Here is a 22319-nt window from a genome sequence, read left to right on the forward strand (position 1 = left end):
AAAAAGAGGAGGAATAAGCAGAAGGAAAAGATGAGAATCAGAATGAAAAATGCAAGAAGCAGAAGGAAAAGGTGAAGAGAAGGATCTGAAGCAGAAGGAAAAAAGGAAAAGATGAGGGGCAGAAGGAAAAGACGAGGGGCAGAATAAAGCAAAAATGAGGAGCAGAAGGAAAAAGACGAGGAACAGAAGAAAAAGGCAAAGAGCAGAAGGAAAAGACAAAGAGGTCTTCTCTTTGTCTTCTGTCTTGTCTTTGGAGACGATGAGGAGAAGACAAAGAGAAGGAGGAAGCAGAAGGAAAAGACGAGAAGCAGAAGGAAAAGACGAGAAGCAGAAGGAAAAAGGCAAAGAGCAAAAGAGAAAGGCAAAGAGCAGAAGGAAGCAGAAAGAAAAGGCAAAAAGCAAAAAGGAAAAAAAGAGGAGCAGAAGGAAAAGATGAGGAGCAGAAGGAAAAGGCGAAGAGCAGAAGGAAAGGACAGGAAGCAGAAGGAAAGTAAGATTTTCATTACATTTTTGACTAAATATTGTAATGTCCATATGTGAACAATGACATCTCCTGCGAGTACCTGCCCTTTTGTGTAAATGGCCATTTAGCACGAGGGAAGCAGCAACATGGATTTCATCCCCCCCACTATGTGGCCTGGCTTAGGGGAGGGGGAAGGCACACGTTCACCCCGCCCCACTTTCATGTAATGGATTTTAAGCATGACACCACTTTTTTTCTTGTTTGTGTAAATGGTGTTCCTCTTTAAAATCTACACTAGACCTATTGTCCTGGGGAATTTTTTTTTTTTTTAAGTACCACCCCTTTATTCACATTCCACTGTCAGACATAAATTCTCTACTGACAGCTAAATTGGGACTGGGAGTTGGCAGGGCCACCCATGTTTTCGAATTTTTGAAGTTCAAGCTGTGGGTAGCCAACATTAGTGTTGTGGTTATAGGGAGTGTTGGGCTGGGATGAGTCATAGTTGATATAAAAAAAAAAAAAAAAAAAAAAGAATGGAGTTGAAGGATAGGTTGAAGAGCAATAAGAAGGAAGAGGAACGGGAGAGGATGAAAAGAGGAAGAAGGAGAGGACCAGGAACAGAAGGAGAGGACAAAGATCAGAAAAAAAATAGAGGTAGAAATAGAAAAATAAGCAAAAAGGGAAGAAGCAGCAAAAGCAGATGGAAGACATGCGGAGAAGCAGAAATTTTAAAAAACTACACAGAAGGTCAAGGAAAAAAAGCAAGAGCAGCAACATATGGCAAGAAAAAGAAGTAAAAATAATATATATATATATATAAAGCAGAAGAGAAAGAAGCGTAAAAAGAAGAAAAAGGAAAGCAGGAAAAAGAGGAAGAGTAGAAGCACAGGATGAAGAGCAGAGGCAGTGGGAGAGAAATGGAAGGAAAGAATGAGGAGCGAAAAAGGATGAGGAGAAAGAAGATAAGGAGAAAAAAAAAGGGACAAGGAGCAAAAAAAAGTGGAGTTAGATGATTAGATAAAGAATACGAGGAGCAGAAGGCGAAGATGATGCAGAAAAGAAACAAAAAAGGATGCAGAGAATGCAAAAACAATTGTGAGCAGAAAAGAAACTGAAAAGGAACAAGTGGAAAGTTCTGAGAGGATAAGGATGAAGAGCTGGAAGGAGGAGCAGTGGAAGACCAGGAGCAGAGGGCGCAGTAGAATCAGTTTAAGAAGAAGAACAGGAAGAGAGTATGAGAAGCAGGAGGAGTGGAGGAAGAGAAGGAAAGTACAAGGAGCAGTAGGGGAAGACCAGGAGCAAGAAAGAGCAGTGGAATCATTTTCAGAAGAAGAAAAGGAGGAGTGGAGGAAGAGCAGAAGGAAAGTACAAGGAGCAGTAGGAGAAGACCAGAAGCAGAAAGAGCAGCTGGATCAGTTTGAGAAGAAAAGGAGGAGAGTATGAGAAGCAGGAGGGGTGGAGGAAAAGCAGATGGAAATTACAAAGATCAGAAAGAGGGGACAAGGAGCAAAAGAAAATGATGAGGAGCAGAAGGTGATGATAAGGACAAGAAAAAAAAGAGAGGCTATAAAAGTAGTAGTAAGGAAGGAAATATGTTCTCTCTACCTTCTTTTTGTTGACTTTTGTTGGACTCTACGCTTGCATCAGGCTCTTGTTTGATTTGTATCTTTCTGCAGTTCTTGTGTATCCCTGCAAGGAAACCCAAATTTGTAAAGCAACTATGGACAACAAAATGGTCATAGACACACAAGCACATGGACACGATGCCGAGGCAGAGATCTTACATTTACGCACAATCAGCCTCCTAATGCTCTCCAGCTGCAGTGATTTTTTGTTCTTTAAGTCTGACCACCTTTTCCTCAATTGCATCTTGGTCCTCGTTACCCCGCACTTCCTCTGCAGCGTGGCCACAGCCAACTGCAGAATGTGGTCTTTGCGAAGGTTGGCTTTGGGGTACTTGGCATGCTTGCAGTCATAGTCTTTTGCATCCAAAATCTTAACCATAAAAACCATCTCTCGAAGGGACATTGGCATGGCTCTGCGTTTGCCCTCACACGTCATTCTGAGAAATCTACCGACACGAAGAGGCAAAAGAAAGCAAGGAAATTGGACAAAAGTCCCCTGTCCCTTGTATATCATCTCCTACACTAGAAGAATAGTACAGGAAGGGCTTGTTTCATATAATACTTTATCTCTACAGTCAAATTTTGTGACTCCTTTTAGTAAACAGAAGGCAGGAGGACATTTTTAAGATCGTCTTGTCCGCTCCTTTAATTTCTCAGCCGAAATTTGTGGAGCTGGGTGGTGCCAGCAGAGCCATCCAGGGCTTGAATAGTGGCTGATTTCTGTGAGGCAGAAGAAATTTGAGCCATGGGGGGGGGGGGGCAGCTTTAGTGTTGGGGTTACAGGGATGGTCAGCATTAAGGTTATAGGGTCAGCGTTGGGGTTACATCAAGGATTAGTGTAAGGATTTTATATTTATTACTTTGTAATATGAACAGCCTCTGTTTCTTCAGTAAAACAACCGCAACCTTAGTCCTTTAGCGTGAAAGTTACGTGTGACGATTAGTTTTGGGTACACAGATTTAGTGTTGGAATTGCAAGAAAATTTAGTGTTAGAATTATAGACATTATCTGTATTAGGACTAAAAAGAGGGTTAGCATTGGATTCAGTGTTGGGATTACAGGGATGGTCAGTGTATAGTGTCACCCCATACACACTATTAGATTTTCTGCAGGTTATGTCTTCAAATTTACCAAAACCATATAATACGAGGTCAAACCTTAAGAGTTTCAATTTGTATCCAATCGGGCAGGCCCTTGCAATGCATGGTTTTGGTAAATCTAAAGACAAAAATCTGCAGAAAATCTAATAGTGTGTATGGGGTCTTAGATTTAAAGGGAGCATTGGCTCTGGGGTCAGTGTTAGGATTGAGTGGAGGGCTAGCATTAGGCTTTGTGTTAGGATTGAATGCAGGGTTGGGATTAGACTCTAGTGGAGTGTTAGGAGTGTTAGCATTAGATTCAGTTCTGGGATTACAGGGTTAGCCTTAGGGCTAATGTTATGATTGAATAGAGGACTAGCATTAGGGTTAGTGTTAGAATTAAAGGGGTGATAGCATTAGATTCAGTGTTAGGATAACAGGAAGGGTCGGTATTTGGTTTAGGATTGAATGTTGGGTTAACATTAGTAGATATGAACGATTCACGTACGGGTCATTTTATTCCAGAATTGAAATTTAGATGAATTTTTCGTTATTCGGAGATTCGGATCTATCCGAACGAAAAAAGAGGTTAAACAAATCCGAAATAACGAAACAAAATTTCAGACGAAATTCGAATTAGAAGAGTTTTCGAATTCTAATTCACATTTCCGAAGAGAATAAAGTTGAATAGAATAAAAAAAAATAGAAAATAATAGAATTGAAAATAAAAGAATAGAATAAAATAAAGTAAAACAGAACAGAATACAAAATAAAAGAATAGAAATAAAATAGAAAATAAAGGGATGGAATAGAAATTAAAAGAACAAAATAAAATAGAATAGAAAAATAAAGGAATATTATTAAAAAATAGAATAGAATAAAATAGAAGCAATATATCCATCTTCTGAAATTCTAATTTCAAATAAAATAAGTTTGAATACAATAGAATAGAATAGAAAAAAAACAATCGAATAGAATAAAATAGAAAGAATATCAATTCAAATTTAAAATAGAATAAATTCAAATTTGAATAGAATAGCAAAGAATAGAATACAAAAGAATAGACTAGCATTTAAAAAACAATCACATAGAAAAGAAAGCATATAACCATTTTCCAAAATTTTGATAGAATAAATTTGAATAGAATAGAAAATAAAATAGAACAGAATAAAATAAATAAAAAAGAATAGAATAGAAAGAATATAACTGTTTCCTGAAATTCGAATAGATTACATTTAATTTAAATAGAAAAGAATACAATACAATAGAAAAGAAAAGAATAGAGCAGAACATAGAAGAATAGAATGGAAAAAACAATAGAATGAAATGGAATATAAATAATATATTCATCTTCCAAAATTTAAATTTTGATTTTGAAAGCAATTCAATTCAAATTTGAATACAATTCGAATGGAATTTGAATCGATTTGAATTTTCTGAATTCGGTCGAATTGAGGTAGACCAAATTCAGAAAATTCAAATCGATTTGAACTCAAATAAAATAACAAATTAAATGAATTTAACTAAACAAGTTATGTAAAAAACGAATCAAAACTGAACAAATCCTTTCGTTCTGCACATGTCTAGGGTCAGTGTTTGGTTTAATGTAGGGTGAACATTATGGTCAGTGCTAGGATTAAATGGAGGGCTAGCATTAGACTTATACCCTGTACACACGGTCGGACATTGATAGGACATTCCGATAACAAAATCCATGGATTTTTTCCGACAGATGTTGGCTCAAACTTGTTTTGCATACACACGATCACACAAAGTTGATGGAAAATCCAATCGTTCTGAGCGCGGTGCCGTAATACACATACGTCGGGACTATAAACGGGGCAGTAGCCAATAGCTTTTGTCTCTTAATTTATTCTGAGCATGCGTGGCACTTTGTGCGTCGGATTTGTATAGACACGATCGGAATTTCCGACAACGGATTTTGTTGTCGGAAAATTTTATAGCCTGCTCTCAAACTTTGTGTGTCGGAAAATCCGATGGAAAATGTGTGATGGAGCCTACACACGGTCGGAATTTCCAACAACAAGGTCCTATCACACATTTTCCGTCGGAAAATCCGACCGTGTGTACAGGGCATTAGATTCAGTGTTAGGCTCCATTCACATTAATGCGTTTTTTCATGCTTTTTGCAGAAACGCATTTCATTTTTTTTTTAACATGGGTTCCTATGGAACACATTCACGTCAATGCATTTTTGTGCCTCTGCGTTTTTGGAAAGGGCCGGGGACTTTTTTTCCCGCAAAATGCAGCGTTTTGCATGTAATAGACTTCAATGGACCCGCATTCAAAATGCAAGTACTGCCTTTGTACTGCAATTTTCCCACGATTTGCAAGGGGTTTTTTTTGGCTTTACATTCACTGTGTATAGCTGGTTGCTAAGGAGCGGGCCGGGAAGCCGGCCGCTGTGTCCTTAACAACTGATAAATCATGGGCTTCCCTGCTGACAGCTGAATGTAAACAAAATTTGCCGGCTTAAAAAATTCACGAAAAAAATGGTGTGGGGTCTCCCCCCTAAAACCATACCAGACCCTTATCCGAGCATGCAGCCCGGCAGGTCAGGAAAGAGAGGGGATGAGCGATCACCCCCCCCCTAAACCATACCAGGCTGCATGCCCTCAACATGGGAAGAAGAAGACGACGGAGGAAGAAGACGGAGGAAGAAGAGGACATTTTTAATAAAGGACTTGTCAAAAACTGTCTATATTCTTTTGTCACATTACACTACTTTTTTGGCGAGTGGGTAGGGGTACAATGTACCCCATACTCATTCACATAGGGGGGAGCTGGGATCTTGGGGCCCCAGTGTTAAAGGGGGCTTCCGGATTCTGATAAGCTCCCCACCCGCCAAGGTTGTGGGGAAGAGGCCCTTGTCCCCATCAGCATGGGGACAAGGTGCTTTGCGACAAGGCGCCCAAAAGCACCCCCCCCCCCATGTTGAGGGTATGCGACCTGGTATGGTTCATGAGGGGGGGGGGAAGCGCTCGCTTTGGTTTGCATTAGGGCAGTGTTAGGACTGAATATATGGTTAGCATTAGGTCAGTGATAGGATTACAGGGAGGGTCAGTGTTGGATTTATAAGAAAGGTTAATATTGGGGGGACAGGGAAGGTAAGTGCTGGGGGGGGCAGGGAAGGTAAGTGTTGGGGGGGACAGGGAAGGTTAGTGTTGGGGGGGACAGGGAAGGTTAGTGTTTTGGGGGGACAGGGAAGGTTAGTGTTTTGGGGGGACAGGGAAGGTAAGTATTGGGGGGGACAGGGAAGGTTAGTGTTGGGGGGGACAGGGAAGGTAAGTGTTGGGGGGACAGGGAAGGTAAGTGTTGGGGGGGACAGAGAAGGTTAGTGTTTTGGGGGATGGGTAAGGTAAGTGTTGGGGGGGGACAGGGAAGGTTAGTGTTGGGAGACAGGGAAGGTTAGTGTTGGGGGGGACAGGGAAGGTTAGTGTTGGGGGGGACAGGGAAGGTAAGTGTTGGGGGGGACAGAGAAGGTTAGTGTTTTGGGGGATGGGTAAGGTAAGTGTTGGGGGGGGGACAGGGAAGGTTAGTGTTGGGAGACAGGGAAGGTAAGTGTTGGGGGGGACAGGGAAGGTTAGTGTTGGGGGGGATAGGGAAGTTTAGTGTTGGGGGGACAGGGAAGGTTAGTGTTGGGGGGGATAGGGAAGGTTAGTGTTGGGGGGGACAGGGAAGGTAAGTGTTGGGGGGGACAGGGAAGGTAAGTGTTGGGGGGACAGGGAAGCTTAGTGTTGGGGGACAGGGAAGCTTAGTGTTGGGGGACAGGGAAGGTAAGTGTTGGGATGGGGGGGCCTTTTTAGAGAGGTAGGATTGGTGCTGTCCTATGAACGCTCTTGCTGTGGATTGGATACGGGTTCATTTTTATAACAGCTTACCAAGAATTCCCATGCAATAAAAGGAGGATGCTTGCTGTCTATAGAGCGCTCCCTACAGGCTGTGTGTGAAAGTGCTGAACAGAGCCCAAATTTACACTGAAAGAAAAATCTATCACCAGAACACCTGTGCACAGTGTGCATGTAACATGAGGCTTCCTGCATTACTCCCCACCCCCAATAACAATGACCACATCTCATATCACCTACCCCTTTTATCCAGTGGACCACAGAGGGATGAGAGTGCTGTACACCGACCTTCAGACAAACACTAGAGATCACATTGCATCCCAGAAAAAAAAGTAAAATATGGAATCCAGAGTTTGTGCAGAAAAAGCGTTTACTCACAGCTCCCTCTAGTGGTGCCCCTACAGAGCTACAACTTACTTCAAGGACCCCTGGAGAGTCTGGAGCCTCCTAGAGGACAAATTTATAACACTAGAACAGAGGAAGGGAGTCTTCTTTATAGGCGGTGAGGTATGACAAGCAGGGGGCACATGTGAGCAAGAATTTACATTTCTTCACCTGTCACAGTGCTATATTTAAAAAATGTAAGAGTGATGTCATGTGACTTTCCCAGAATCCTCACCTCCCCCGTCTGGTCTGTTGTGATGAAAAGATGCGGACATATCTAGCAGCCATGTTGACTGAGGGCACGGGAATTCCTTCACAATAATATTATAGAAATAATATATAATACTGTGCTACAAAAGTAACAATAACATTAATAAATCAGAATAAAATGTGAAAAATAATAATAATGCAAAAAATAATAATGTATTTACAGCACCAGTGAATGCTCAAACAAGTGTGAAAAAAAGTCAAAAAATTGTGTTAAATATAATTTGTACACATAATATTAAATAACTATTGTACACATAATATTATCATTATTAATATGACTAATATTATTATGTTATGTTTTTATTATAATTGTTGTTATTATTTTTATTGTGTTTTTACTATTGTTGTTGTTATTATTATTATTATTATTTTAATTATTATTATTGTTGTTTTTGTTGTTATGTTATTTTTATTATTATTAATAATATTATTGTTGCTTTGTTATTATTATTTTTATGATTTTTTGTTGTTATGTTTTTATTATTATTGTTATTACATTTACTCTGTTTTTATTATTGTTGTTATTAATATTTGAATCATTATTATTGTTGTTTTTGTTGTTGTTGTGTTATTAATATTACTATTATAAATATTGTTGTTTTTGTTAATATTTTTTAATATTATAATTTGTATTAATTTTTTTATTGTTATTATTTTTATTATTATTGTTGTTGTTTTTTGTAATAATAATAATACTATTGCTGTTATTTTTAATTATTGTTATTATTCAATTTATGAATTATTGTTACTATTATTGTTGTTTTTATTATTATTGTATTTTTTTTTATTTTTGCTATTATTATTTTTAAGATTTTTTTTATTAATATTATGTTTTTATTAATATTAATATTGTTATTGTTTTATTTATTGTTGTTATTATTATTGTTATTGATGTTTTTGCTTGTTATGTGACTTGCTATTGGTGAAACTTTCTAGCCTATAAAATGAATGGGCTCTCCTATCCAGCATTGCGCTGCCCACAGTTCCCCATACAGAGTCATCAGACCTCTGCCCAAAGTCAACATGGCCGAAACGCGCCGTACGTCCGGTGACGTCCCCTCCATTGTCTCGTACGAGCCGCCGCTCGAAGCGCGCATGCGCGCAGGCAGCCGAGCCATTACGCGCTGGGGTCAGTGTGTGTGAGCGGAAGCGGGAAACCGCGAGAGTGGCGGCACCGAGTGGGCACCGGGCGGACACGGTCAGGTGTGTTTTATTTGGTTGGCGAGGGTCGTGGAGGGGCCTCGGGTGGGTTCCCTGAGGTCACATAAGCGGCCGTCGTGCCCGGCGGTTCGTCCCGCGTATTGGAATGAGGCAGCTGCCGGTTGGATCTTTGGCCAGCAGGTGGCGCTGTCCGCTGTGCCTCCATAGGCTTCTATTGTCCTCCGAATGTGGCTGCAGTGCTGGCTGTGAGCAGCAGGTGGCGGTGTGTCCATCTCTGCCATGTGATAGACCTGAGTGCCCCAGACTTCCATTGTACATTGAATTATTGTCTTTCCCTTTCCTCTGGGTGGGTCCAGCCCCCCCTCCTCCTCCTCCCCTCCCCCTCCTGTGTACTAAACAAATAAAAAAAAGAGAGGCAGCATTGAGGCTTTCATGTCATCCTCTACTCTCCACATGGATTTCTTCCTGCATGCTAGTGGGCGGGGGTCCTGAGACCTGGATGGTATCCCCTTCATTCTGCAAGCCTTTTTGCATGGGAGTTTTGACAGCTACTAAGGATGGGGCCACAAATTCCCTTCTATCATGTTTCCTGAACGCTCTATGCCCACAGTGTCATCTGCATAGCCTGGGAGGCTTTGAAAATCAGTGGTGGTGGGGGGGCGGCACACGCCAAAATATATTTCTTGGTGACGGCGTGCGGCAAAATCGTGCCAGTCGTTATAAATGCAGTTGAGTCTATCAGCGGGAGCTATCACACCAGGAAAGCTGACAGCCAATCATAGGAGGAGGAGGAGTTCTCCGTCCCACATGTACGCAAGGGGCGTGTATATCTGCAGTATGGGAAATGAGGCCACCTCCTATGATTGGCTGTGACAGTGCCCATATACCTCTTAGCCATCCTACTTTCCTTAGAGCCACACAGGGGCCCCCCGTCCTTTCCTTAGGGCCCCTGTCCTGTCGGTAGAGCCCCACAGGCCCCCCCGTCCTTTCCCTGGAGCCCCACAGGGCCCCCTGTCCTTTCCCTGGAGCCCCACAGGGCCCCCCGTCCTTTCCCTGGAGCCCCACGGGCCCCCCGTCCTTTCCCTGGAGCCCCACAGGGCCCCCCGTCCTTTCCCTGGAGCCCCACAGGGCCCCCCTGTCCTTTCCTTGGAGTCCCACGGGCCCCCCGTCCTTTCCTTGGAGTCCCACGGGCCCCCCGTCCTTTCCTTGGAGTCCCACGGGCCCCCCGTCCTTTCCTTGGAGTCCCACGGGCCCCCCGTCCTTTCCTTGGAGTCCCACAGGACCCCCATCCTTTCCTTGGAACCCCACAGGACCCCTGTCCTGTTGGTAGAGCCCCACAGGGCCCCCTGTCCTTTCCTTAGAGCCCCACAGGGCCCCCCTGTCCTTTCCCTGGAGCCCCACAGGGCCCCCCCGTCCTTTCCCTGGAGCCCCACAGGGCCCCCTGTCCTTTCCCTGGAGCCCCACAGGGCCCCCCGTCCTTTCCCTGGAGCCCCACGGGCCCCCCGTCCTTTCCTTGGAGTCCCACAGGACCCCCATCCTTTCCTTGGAACCCCACAGGACCCCTGTCCTGTTAGTAGAGCCCCACAGGGCCCCCTGTTCTTTCCTTGGAGCCCCACAGGGCCCCCCTGTCCTTTCCTTGGAGTCCCACGGGCCCCCCGTCCTTTCCTTGGAGTCCCACGGGCCCCCCGTCCTTTCCTTGGAGTCCCACGGGCCCCCCGTCCTTTCCTTGGAGTCCCACAGGACCCCCATCCTTTCCTTGGAACCCCACAGGACCCCTGTCCTGTTGGTAGAGCCCCACAGGGCCCCCTGTCCTTTCCTTAGAGCCCCACAGGGCCCCCCTGTCCTTTCCCTGGAGCCCCACAGGGCCCCCCCGTCCTTTCCTTGGAGCCCCACAGGGCCCCCCTGTCCTTTCCCTGGAGCCCCACAGGGCCCCCCTGTCCGTTCCTTGGAGCCCCACAGGGCCCCCCTGTCCGTTCCTTGGAGCCCCACAGGGCCCCCCTGTCCGTTCCTTGGAGCCCCACAGGGCCCCCCCCCGTCCTTTCCCTGGAGCCCCACAGGGCCCCCCCCCCCGTCCTTTCCTTGGAGCCCCACAGGGCCCCCCCCCCGTCCTTTCCTTGGAGCCCCACAGGGCCCCCCCGTCCTTTCCTTGGAGCCCCACAGGGCCTCCCCGTCCTTTCCCTTTTTTTCTTTTTTTTTTTAGCATTAGGCAGGTGTATTTTTATGCGTCATTAGGATTTGGAGTGGATGGCGTTAACAGCCAATGACCAAGGATTGTTTATAATTGTCACCAACGCAACCGGCCAGTAGAGCTGCACGATTAATTGTTAAAAAATTGCAATCTCGATTCAATCCCCCTCCCCCCAAGATCTTGATCCAGCATTTCCACGATTCATGTAAACAGCGCAGAGCAGTTCCCCACTCACAGCTGTCAAAAAAAAAAAAAAAAACAGCTGGCAATGTTTATCAACAACATTGCTCAGCCCTAAAAGAGAGATAAAAAGAAACATTGTATCTTTCTGTCCTTTGAGGCTGGGTTCACACCTAATACCAATGTGGCTCCTAGCAGGGGGTCCTATTCATCCTGGTTCACCGTTTCAGGTCCGATTTCAGCCCCAATTTTTGGACTGAATTTGGACTTGAAACGGACCAAAAGACGCCCAGGACTCCTGTGAACATTTGCACTGGAGTCGCAGTGGAGATGTGTGAACCATCTCCATAGAGAGCCGGTGAAAATCTCCTGCTATTGCTCCGCGTCCAATTCGCAATCATGTGAACCCAGCCTTAGAGATCATAGGGATGAACTTCGGTCTGTATATGAGGTCAGTTTAACCGCTTAAAGCGGTTGTATACCCCACTTGGTGATTTTTTTACCTAGAGGTAAGTCTGTAATAAGGCTTACCTGTTGGTAAAAAGAATATCTCCTAAACCTGCTCAGTTTAGGAGATATTGACCCTGCATGCAGCCGCTGCCGTTAGTGGCGTATCCTGCCAGAATGGAGGGCTCCCGCCTGCAGGCACGGGAGTGACGTCATCGTGGCTCCGGCCACTCACAGCACCAGAGCCAGCTAGAACAGCTTCAATTCTTCTGTGAAGGCTGCCCACAAGGTTTAGGAGTGTGTCTATGGGAAGGTTTGACCATTCTTACAGAAGCGCATTTGTGAGGTCAGGCACTGATGTTGGACGAGAAGGCCTGGATCGTAGTCTTTGCTCTAATTCATGCCAAAGGTGTTCTATCAGGTTGAGGTCAGGACTCATGATGCAGTCATATTGGAACAGGAAGGGGACATCCCCAAACTGTTCCCACAAAGTTGGGAGCATGAAATTGTCCAAAATGTCTTGGTATGCTGACGCCTTAAGAGTTCCCTTCACTGGAACTAAGGGGCCAAGCCCAACCCCTGAAAAACAACCCCACACCATAATCCCCCCTCCACCAAATTATTTGGGCCAGTGCACAAAGCAACGTCCATAAAGACATGGATGAGTGGGTTTGGGGTGGAGGAACTTGACTGTCCTGACCTCAACCTGATAGAACACCTTTGGGATGAATTAGAGCGGAGACTGCAATCCAGGCCTTCTCCTCCAACATCAGTGCCTGACCTCACAAATGCTCTTCTGGAAGAATGGTCAAACATTCCCATAGACACACTCCTAAACCTTGTGGACAGCGTTCCCAGAAGAGTTGAAGCTGTTATTGCTGCAAAGGGTGGGACAACTCAATATTGAACCCTACAGACTAATACTGGGATACCATTAAAGTTCATGTTTGTGTGTGAAGGCAGGCGTCCCAATATTTTTGACAGTATAGTGTATATGTAAAGCAAAACTCCGGGATTTCCCCTCCCGGGGTATGTGATAAAGTGCCCCCTAGGAAAGGGATGTAGGCGACAGGCTAGTCAATGGGCAGAATGATCTCCTGAAGACGACTACTGGTGGAGGAAGTCTGTGACCGGAGTGTGGAGAGGGTAAGTAGACCTCGTCAATTTTTTATTTTCGGGAGAAGAAGGGAACCCAAAGAAGTAAAAGGTTTAAAAGAGAAGTTTGGGATTTTTTTTTTCTTTTAATAATACTTACCTAGGTGGATGTTGCATCTGTCCCTCACCGGCTCTAAGGCTGAGAACCGAGTGATCAAACACCGCTGAACGCTTCACAGCTCCCGGAGCAGAGAGCTGGTGACTGTCAGTCTCTGACTCTCTCCCCCCCCCCCCCCCCCACTGGAGCTCTGGGCTGCGGAGGGGGCGGGAGCGGCTGGCTCAGGCTCTCAGTGGCTCGCTGAGCCAGGTGCCGGTCCAGGCACGTGGTCGGGTCCTAGGTTTATAGTTGTGGTTTTGCCTGAGCCTGGACCGGCTCTGTGATGTCAGCCGACAGCGCGCTTTAGCCTGCTGTCTGCTGAAAATGTGTCATGGGAGTGCAAAGCAATCTGCGCTCCTGTGATCCATAGAAGTACAAGTATTTAGTATAGTAGTGTAATATTCCCCTTCTCTTCTCCCCCAGGAGCCACATACATGTTTATATAGGGAAATGAGAGGCAGAGGATTTGTGTTTATTTATGTCCATCCAGTCTTCAGCTCTGCCACACAGCACAGCCTTGTTTGGCAGGGCAGGAGACTTGCTTTTTTTCTGTACTGTAGTTAAGTAACCCGCACAGGTCTTGTCCCTCCTCCCAGCCAGTGACAGGAGACTTAGCAGAATGATGAGCTCAGCTCCCTGCTATCTATCCTAGCAGCGTGCTCCTTGTTAGCGCATAAGCACTATAACACAACTGACTGCCTTCTTGTGCTGATTCTCCCTCTCCCAGTCTCATTTCTGCTGTACATCGACACCAGGTCAAACACGGGTCCTTAAATGGCTTGGGATTAGAAAAAACATTACATATCCTGTTGATGCAAAGCTGCATTCATTTCTGCATGTTATTTCTGTTGGAATTTGGTTTTAAGATGTACTATATTATCAAAAGTATTGGGACGCCTGCCTTTACACGCACATGACCTTTAATGGCATCCCAGTCTTAGTCTGTAGGGTTCAATATTGGGTTGGCCCACCCTTTGCAGCTATAACAGCTTCAGCTCTTCTGGGAAGGTTGTCCACGAGGTTTAGGAGTGTGTCTATGGGAATGTTTGATCATTCTTCCAGAAGCACATTTGTGAGGTCGGCGCTGATGTTGGATGAGAAGGCCTGGCTCGCTGTCTCCGCTCTAATTCATCCCAAAGGTGTTCTATCGGGTTGAGGTCAGGGCTTGTGACGCAGTCATATTGGAACAGGAAGGGGCCATCCCCAAACTGTTCCCACAAGGTTGGGAGCATGAAATTGTCCAAAATGTCTTGATATGCTGATGCCTTAAGAGTTCCCTTCACTGGAACTAAGGGGCCAAGCCCTGAGAAACACCTCCACACCATAATCCCCCCTCCACCAAATGATTTGGACCAGTGCACAAAGCAAGGTCCAGAAAGACATGGATGAGCGAGTTCGGGGTGGAGGAACTTGACTGGCCTTCCTCCACCCCAAACACTCCATGTCTTTATGGACCTTGTTTTTCAGGGCTTGGCCCCCTAGTTCCAGTGAAGGGAACTCTTAAGGTGTCAGCATACCAAGACAATTTGGACAATTTCATGCTCCCAACTTTGTGGGAACAGATTGGGGATGGCCCCTTCCTGTGCGATTATGACTGCGTCACAAGCCCTGACCTCAACCCGATAGAACACCTTTGGGATGAATTAGAGCGGAGACTGTGAGCCAGGCCTTTTCATCCAACATCAGTGACTGACCTCACAAATGCACTTCTGGAAGAATGGTCAAACATTCCCATAGACACACTCCTAAACCTTGTGGACGGCCTTCCCAGAAGAGTTGAAGCTGTTATAGCTGCAAAGGGTGGGCCAACTCAATATTGAACCCTACGGACTTATGCCCCGTACACACGGTCGGATTTTCCAACGGAAAATGTGTGATAGGACCTTGTTGTGGGAAATTCCGACCGTGTGTGGGCTCCATCACACATTTTCCATCGGATTTTCCGACACACAAAGTTTGAGAGCAGGCTATAAAATTTTCCCGACAACAAAATCCGTTTGTGTACACAAGTCCGACGCACAAAGTGCCACGCATGCTCAGAATAAATAAAGAGATGAAAGCTATTGGCTACTGCCCCGTTTATAGTCCCGACGTACGTGTTTTATGTCACCGCGTTCAGAATGATCGGATTTTCTGACAACTTTGTGTGACCGTGTGTATGCAAGACAAGTTTGAGCCAACATCCATCGGTAAAAATCCTAGGATTTTGTTGTCGGAATGTCCGACCGTGTGTACGGGGCATAAGACTGGGATGCCATTCATGTGCGTGTAAAGGAAGGTGTCCCAATACTTTTGGTAATATAGGGTATATAGGGCCTCCTCGGTGTGTCTTAGGGAATTTACTATTTCTCTCGGTGTTGGCCATGGTGCCCCCATTTGATTTCTTTTTTTTATCCAATTCCCCCTTGCAATGCTCGGCTGGGACTGTTGAGGTACTTCCCTGAGACACATTGATAGGCCCGTGCTGAGTATACATGATTACTGAAGATCACATTGTCTTATCTGATTGACAGGTCGTCCTTTTTTATCATCTATCAACGGGACCCTTCTTCTTGAATGACATTGTGACCGGTCTCCGGCATGAGTCAAGAAGGCACTCTTTCAGCATCCCTCGACAACAGCAGACAGAACGGCGAGCATGCCCAGACTCACCCAGCCTACCGTGCGATCGTTGGCCTACGGGAAGAGACGGTTATTATTCAGCCTCGATCTCCAGTGAGCACCGCCCTCGAGGAAGAGACTGTTACTGACCAGCCCCCCTCCCCTGAAATCACCACCCTAGAGGAACAGACTGTCATCATTCATCCAGAATCCCCCGAAAGCAGTGACTCGGAGGAAGAGACTCTCATTGTTAACCCAGATTCCCCCGACAGCACTGATCCCGTTGAAGCTGAGGGAGATGATCATCCGGAATCGCCCGCCAGCACTGGCCCGGATAAAGAGAACGTTGATGTGAACTCAAAATCTCCCACAAGTAGCGCTCCAAACGAAGCGGCAGGTGATGCTGACGGTCACCTGGAATCACCCACGAGTGCCGTTCTCGAGGAGGGGACTGTTATCATAAATCCAGAATCCCCACCCAGCTCTGGCCCCGAGGAAGAGACCTCTGAGATTAGCTCCAAACCCCAGGACCTCCCCATCAACCTCTCCGTAAGAGCGAGCAGAAGCCGTACGAATGCTGAGAACGGCGGGAAGTCGGCCAGCGAAGCCACGCTGCATGTCTGCTCTGAATGCAAAAAATGCTTCACCTCCCGCGCCGGGCTCCTCATTCACCGGAAGATCCACAAGGAGAAGTTCCTGATGATCTGCTCTGAGTGTGGCAAGTGCTTCCGTGGCAAGGCCAAGTTTATTGAGCACCAGCAACTTCACTCGGGCGAGAAAGCCTTCAAGTGCTCCGACTGCAGCAAGTCGTTCACCAAGAAGTCGTACCTGGTTGCCCACCAACGGACGCACTCCAATGAAAAGACCTACGCCTGCCCCCAATGCGGCAAGACCTTTGGCAGCGCCACCTCCCTCAGCCACCACAAGCGGAGCCACAAAGAACAGTTTCTCTGCAGCGATTGCGGGAAACGGTTCCCAAGTAGCCAACGGCTTCTTGCTCACCAGAAGACCCACCTGGGAGTAAAGCCGTTTGGGTGCCAGGAGTGTGGAAAGCGATTTAGCAGCAAGCAGTACCTCTACATCCACCAGCGGATGCATGCGGTGGAGACTCCGTTTTGCTGCTCGGAGTGTGGCGTCAGCTTCCCCACGGGCGAGACCCTGGCAGCGCATCAGAAGGAGCACAGCGAGGAAAAGCAGTATTTTTGCGACGAGTGCGGAAAGGGCTTCACCACCAAACAGTACTACATTGTCCACCAAAGGAACCACACCGGCGAGAAGCCTTTCTCCTGCACAGAGTGCGGCAAATGCTTCATTAGCAACAAGAACCTCAAATCGCACAAGCGAGTCCACACGGGTGAGAAGCCCTACTCCTGCTCAGACTGCGGCAAAAGCTTTAGCAGCTACCGGAACCTCACCAAACACCAGCGGATCCACACTGGGGAGAAGCCATATTCCTGCCCACAGTGCGGCAAGTGCTTCATTAGTAACCACAACCGCGTCCGACACCAGAAAATTCACACGGGTGAAAAGCCCTTCCTGTGTGCAGTGTGCGGGAAGTGTTTCAACCAGAGGTCCAACCTGATTACGCATCAGAAGGTCCACGCGAAGGAGCAGCTGTATTGACTTGACACTGGGGCTATGAGATTTCTTACACAGGTTCAGACAAAACCCAGGGAACCATGACCCAAAGACAAAAAAAAAAAATGGCAGCTGTCATCCAAGTGTGTGTGATTTTGTTTTAACCGGTTGTTGGTGGGGGCTCGTGGCTACCTGGATCCTTAAAGCTCTTGTCAGAGCTTAGATCGAACACATACATTTTCTGTCAGCTCATCCTTTCTTTTGATGGGTAGCTTATTGTATATTTTAAAGGGGATTTCTGAGAAAACAACCCTCTGCTAAATTATAATGCAGTTAATGTTCCAAGTTCGGCTAAAGTTTGCCCCACCAAGAAACCGCAATATTTTATTTCTCCCCATCCACCAGCACAGTCTTCTGTCCTTGACTTGGCAACCTACTGTGCCTTTGAAAAGTAATATCTTTCATGCTTTCAACACAACACTTGGGAAAGTCACCCCCCCCCCCCCCCCCCCAGTTAAAACTCAGACCTCGAAAAAAGGTCATCCTAAGCTTTGTGTGGCGGTTAAATGGCTGCATAGAGTAATAAGCCGGTGCTCCAAATTAAAGTACAGCGGGAGGGAAGTCAAATTTTTTTACTTTTTTTCTGTTCCCTGTTTCCCTTTTAAGCTGTCCAGCCTTCACTTAAAGTTACTGCCCTGTGGCATAGTCCAAATTATTCAGCAGAGGGTTTTTTTTTATTTGAGGAGATCCCCTTTAAATACTTCACAGGCTCTTGCTGTTTTATGCTGCTGAAGAGGCTCATCTCGAAGCATGACATCTAATGTACAGTTAACACCCCTTTCTCCATTCACCCCTATACTTTTCCCAGATGTATCCTGTTTTCCCAGAATTCTCTTGTAGGATATTCTTGGTCCTGATGTCAAGAGGACCTCAAGTAATCTTCAGACGAGGCTTTTGCCACGTGATTGACTGCCACGGCATGTGGCTGTGTGGGGTTAGCGCTGCGTGTCATTGAATATGTTGTATAACCCAATGGGTCAGTCTGCCTAAGGCTGATGGTTCAGTTAGTAGGGGGGTAGGTTCTGGCATTCCTGATGCAGTTATGGAAAGATGGTCTTGCGCTGAACCGTTTACCACTTGGTTCTTGTTCTTCATATCCAAACAAAAGAACTCGCTGCTCCAGGTGAGACAGGAAGCCTAATGATATCACGGGTGCCCGCCTTGGCATACGATCAACACTGAAGAAATGGCATAGTAAAACCATTTACCATTTGAACTGTTTGTAACACTTGGAATGATCGTTCATTAAATACGAATTTTGACGGATCTTGGAGTGCAGCCATTTCTTCAGTGTTGGTTCTTGTTCTTGGCTGTGCCCACTGCTGTTTATACTAACTGCTTCTGCAGTGCTGAGAGTTCTGAACAAACAAAAAGAAGAGAGGGCACAAACACCTATTGCATTACCTGCAGCAATTTATTATCAGGATAAAATGTACTCGCAAACCCATTGTGAATGACAGCATATTATAAATAAATACCCATGAACCAAAAGCAAGCCCATCAGTAGAACTCCTTAGGTTCAAGTAGATGATGACACCAGCTGCCGCGTTTCACGGGGCACACCCTCTTCTTCAGAGCAGAACTCAATTTATCTCATAACTGTGCAAACAATAAGAACAGAGGGCTCAAATACTTATTGTATTACCTGCAGCAATTTATTGAGTTCTGCTCTGAAGAAGGGGGGCGTGCCCCCTGAAACACGTCAGCTGATGTTATATATCATTAATTGATAAGATAAAAGATCAAAAGTATATTCACAAACTATTGTGAATGACAGCGTAGTAGAAATACCCAGGAACCAAAAGCAAGCTCATCAGTAGAACTCAGGTTCAAGTGGATGCAGACACCAGCTGATGTGTTTCAGGAGGCACACCCCCTTCTTCAGAGCAGAACTGAATTTACCTTTTAATAAACTGCTGAAAGTAATGCAAAAAGTGTTTATACCCTCTGTTCTTATTGTTTGTACAATTTTGAGTTCTGCTCTGAAGACGGGCGTGTGCCCCCTGAAATATGTCAGCTGGTGTCATCATTCACTTGAACCTTGAGGAGTTCTACTGATAGACTTGCTTTTGGTTCTTGGGTATTTATACTACGCTGTCATTCGCAATGGTTTTGTGAGTATGTTTTTTAACTTTTATCTCATCAGTTAATGATATTTATGAATGATTTATGATATCAACTGATGTGTTTCAGGGGGCTCTGCAGAGCAAAACTCAATTTATCATTCAATAAATTGCTGGAGGTAATGAAATCGGTGTTTGCGCCCCCTGTTATTTTTTGTACACTTACGAGATTCCCCGATCTTTAGAGGTCTGCAACGCCTAGAACATCCAGTCTGGGTTGCACAGTACCATGGTCAACCTCTCTGAGAGTTTTTAGTGCTACTTTGTCAAGTTTCCATTTTCTTTAAGCTGAGCGTTCTGAACCTGTGCACCCAGCTCTGACTACCTACCTGCCTTTGGCTCAGTATATATTTCACTCTGGAAAAGTGTGAGAAGGAGTGTGATGGCATCACGTACGTTGGCTCCGCCCGCTACATGTTTCATCACATAGGACGTCTTGCAGGGAGTGTCCATTAATCCCCGGGCTCCAGAAACCATTGGTGCTCCAGAAACATTGGTTTTTGGTGGAACAACCCTTTTGAAACTTTATTGATGATTGATTAATAAATTATGAATAAATAAATTATGAATAAAATGGTGGTCACTCTACAGCAATCAGAACCAAACTTCTCCTTTCCTTCTTTTTTTTTTATAGCAGATCTGCCATTTTGGAAAGGTGACCCAAAGCTCTCCCGTGAAAAGTACAACACTACCTTCTTAATACTAACTGTATACATATCACAGTACAGAAAAGTGTCTGTGCATGCAAGGGGGGGGGGGGGTTTCCTTTATAGATGGTGGCGGAGCAACATAAATGGTCAACTGTGCATTCAGAACCGGTACGCTTAGAAGAGATAGATTATAGAGGCTCGTTGGCTCTCATTAGTGAGGGACATGGACAACTGCGACTTCTTGGAGTAACCAGACAATGTGACCAATCCGGTAATGGATGGGGAGCCGTCACTTTCCTTTTTTCCTCTTGTTTTACATAATTCAATTTTATACTGTGGAATAAGCAAAGGGCAAAAAAAAAAAAAACTGACAATGTTAAAATAAAATCTTTATGCCTGTACAGGCAGTGAGAGATATGACTTTTATACAACTGCTGTGCAGCCTGCGATATTCAAGCCACCATCTTGGGCTAGGTGGAGGCGGAAAACTGACAGCTGGCAACGTTCTGTGAAGTTACTGGGCAGGAAGGTGGCTGTGTGTAGTAAATTATCTTCCCCCCCCCCACCATATATCTAATCATCTCATGAGACAAAGTGTTGATCCATGAATTTTTTTTTTCATGATACACGTATTTATTTATGCTGATCTGCACTCTCTCCCTCTTAGATATTTGGTCTCTGTTTTAACTTGAAGGTTTCTGTCAATCTCTGGCACAGGGCCTGATATTACCTGCTTTAGTCTATCATTTTATTAGCGTTTTTTTGCGCACTGTCACTTTGTGGCAGCCGGAAGGGGCAGAGACTGAAAGGACGCATCACTTTCAGTGACTCCTTAACCACCTAAGGACCAGGCCAATTTTTCAAACTGGTTGTATACAAGTTAAAATCAGTTTTTTTTTTTTGCTAGAAAATTACTTAGACCCCCAAAACAAGGCTAGCAAAGGGCCACATCTGGCCCTCGGGCCGCAGTTTGGAGACCACTGCCCTAGAGAATAAAATGGCGGTCGTTGCAATACTTTATGTCACACTGTATTTGCACAGCGGTCTTACAAACATTTTTTGGGGGAAAAAATAAAAAGTTTTAATAAAAAAATAAGAAAACAGTAAAGTTAGCCCAATTAATTTATTTTATATTGTGAAAGATAAAGTTACGCCGTGTAAATTGATACCCAACATGTTCTGCTTCAAAATTGAGCCGGCTCGTGGAATGGCGACAAACTTTGACCCATAAAAATCCTTTGTAATGGGAAAAAAGCATGACAGGACCTCTTTAATGTGAGATCTGGGGTCAAAAAGACCTCAGATCTCACATTTACACTTAAATGCAATAAAATAAAATAAGTCCTTTTTTTTTTTTCAATAAATAAAAAAATTTCCCTTTAAGGTCGTTGGGCGGAAGTGACGTTTGACTACGCTTTCGTCTTCCAACGTCATTGAGTCGAGTGGGGGCCATCATTCCCTTACTCGACACAGTGCCTCTGAGGGAAAGGATCAGATCGTCTCCGCCGGCTCCGGTAAGAGGCGGAGACGACTGGAACGTGGAGGGAGGGGGGTGGGCACCTTCCCCGCCACCGATAGAAGTGATCTTGTGGCGGACCGACTGCCGTTTCAGAAAATACCGGGGTTATGGCAGCTATCTGCTGCCATAACAACGGTATTCAACGTCAAAATAACGACATCGGGCGGTCCAGAAGTGGCTAAGGAGAACTCGGAAGTAAGAGGGCACGTGAAGTCTAATATCTGTTGCCCTGTCAGTTCCTGACCTTGTACAGTCTTCAAGCTCCTGAGTGTGGATAACAGCAAACAACAGTGTCCTATATGAACTAGAAAAGGTGAGACAGTCTTGCAACCTACGCTTTAATCCAAAGCTCCAGATACCGGGAGTGATTTCCGATAACCTCCAACAGTAAACATGCCATAGAAAAAGTCAGGATGAGATAGAATACAAAAGTCTTTAGACTTGGCTCCAAAGGCTGCTGTGAGCTGCTCCATGCTTAATCTTCGGTTACCAGTTGGTTTGTGTGTTGGTCATCGGCCTCCATTGCAAGACCACCCAGGGTCACCAGTAGGGTTTCTAGTTTCAGTTTTGAAACCCTAGGAAGTTATGGATTTGCTACATCATTATTACATAATGGTCAGTACCACCTGGGACAGATGGAAGGGGAGTATTCAGAGAACACCCGCATGCATACACTTAAACCCAAGTTTTTTTGTTTTTTTTTTTCTTCATATCATGGACCCAAGTTTTGATGTTCTAGATTGCTAGGACGGTACTGACTGATCAAGAAGTTATCTCTGTGAAATAATAAAGAAATGCCAATGTGCTTGATTTGAAAAAAAACAAGGAAAGTGTTTTTTGCTCAATTAAATTGTAAGAAAACTACT

General features: G+C 45.2%; 1 protein-coding gene across 1 annotated transcript; it reads left to right on the top strand.

Moving 5' to 3' along the window:
• Positions 1-8762: 8762 nt before the first annotated feature.
• On the top strand, positions 8763-22317 carry LOC141104711 (uncharacterized). The gene is made up of 2 exons (XM_073594406.1): positions 8763-8897; positions 15436-22317. The coding sequence occupies exon 2, from the start codon at positions 15503-15505 to the stop codon at positions 17144-17146; it is 1644 nt and encodes a 547-aa protein (XP_073450507.1). The 5' UTR covers positions 8763-8897; positions 15436-15502; the 3' UTR covers positions 17147-22317.
• The last annotated feature ends 2 nt before the right edge of the window (positions 22318-22319 follow it).

Source organism: Aquarana catesbeiana, linkage group LG08 (assembly GCF_042186555.1).
Source record: "Aquarana catesbeiana isolate 2022-GZ linkage group LG08, ASM4218655v1, whole genome shotgun sequence".
NCBI lineage: Eukaryota > Metazoa > Chordata > Amphibia > Anura > Ranidae > Aquarana > Aquarana catesbeiana.

Excerpts from the sequence above, each read along its gene's own strand:
- LOC141104711 (XM_073594406.1), top strand. The coding sequence starts at position 15,503 with ATGAGTCAAGAAGGCACTCTTTCAGCATCCCTCGACAACAGCAGACAG.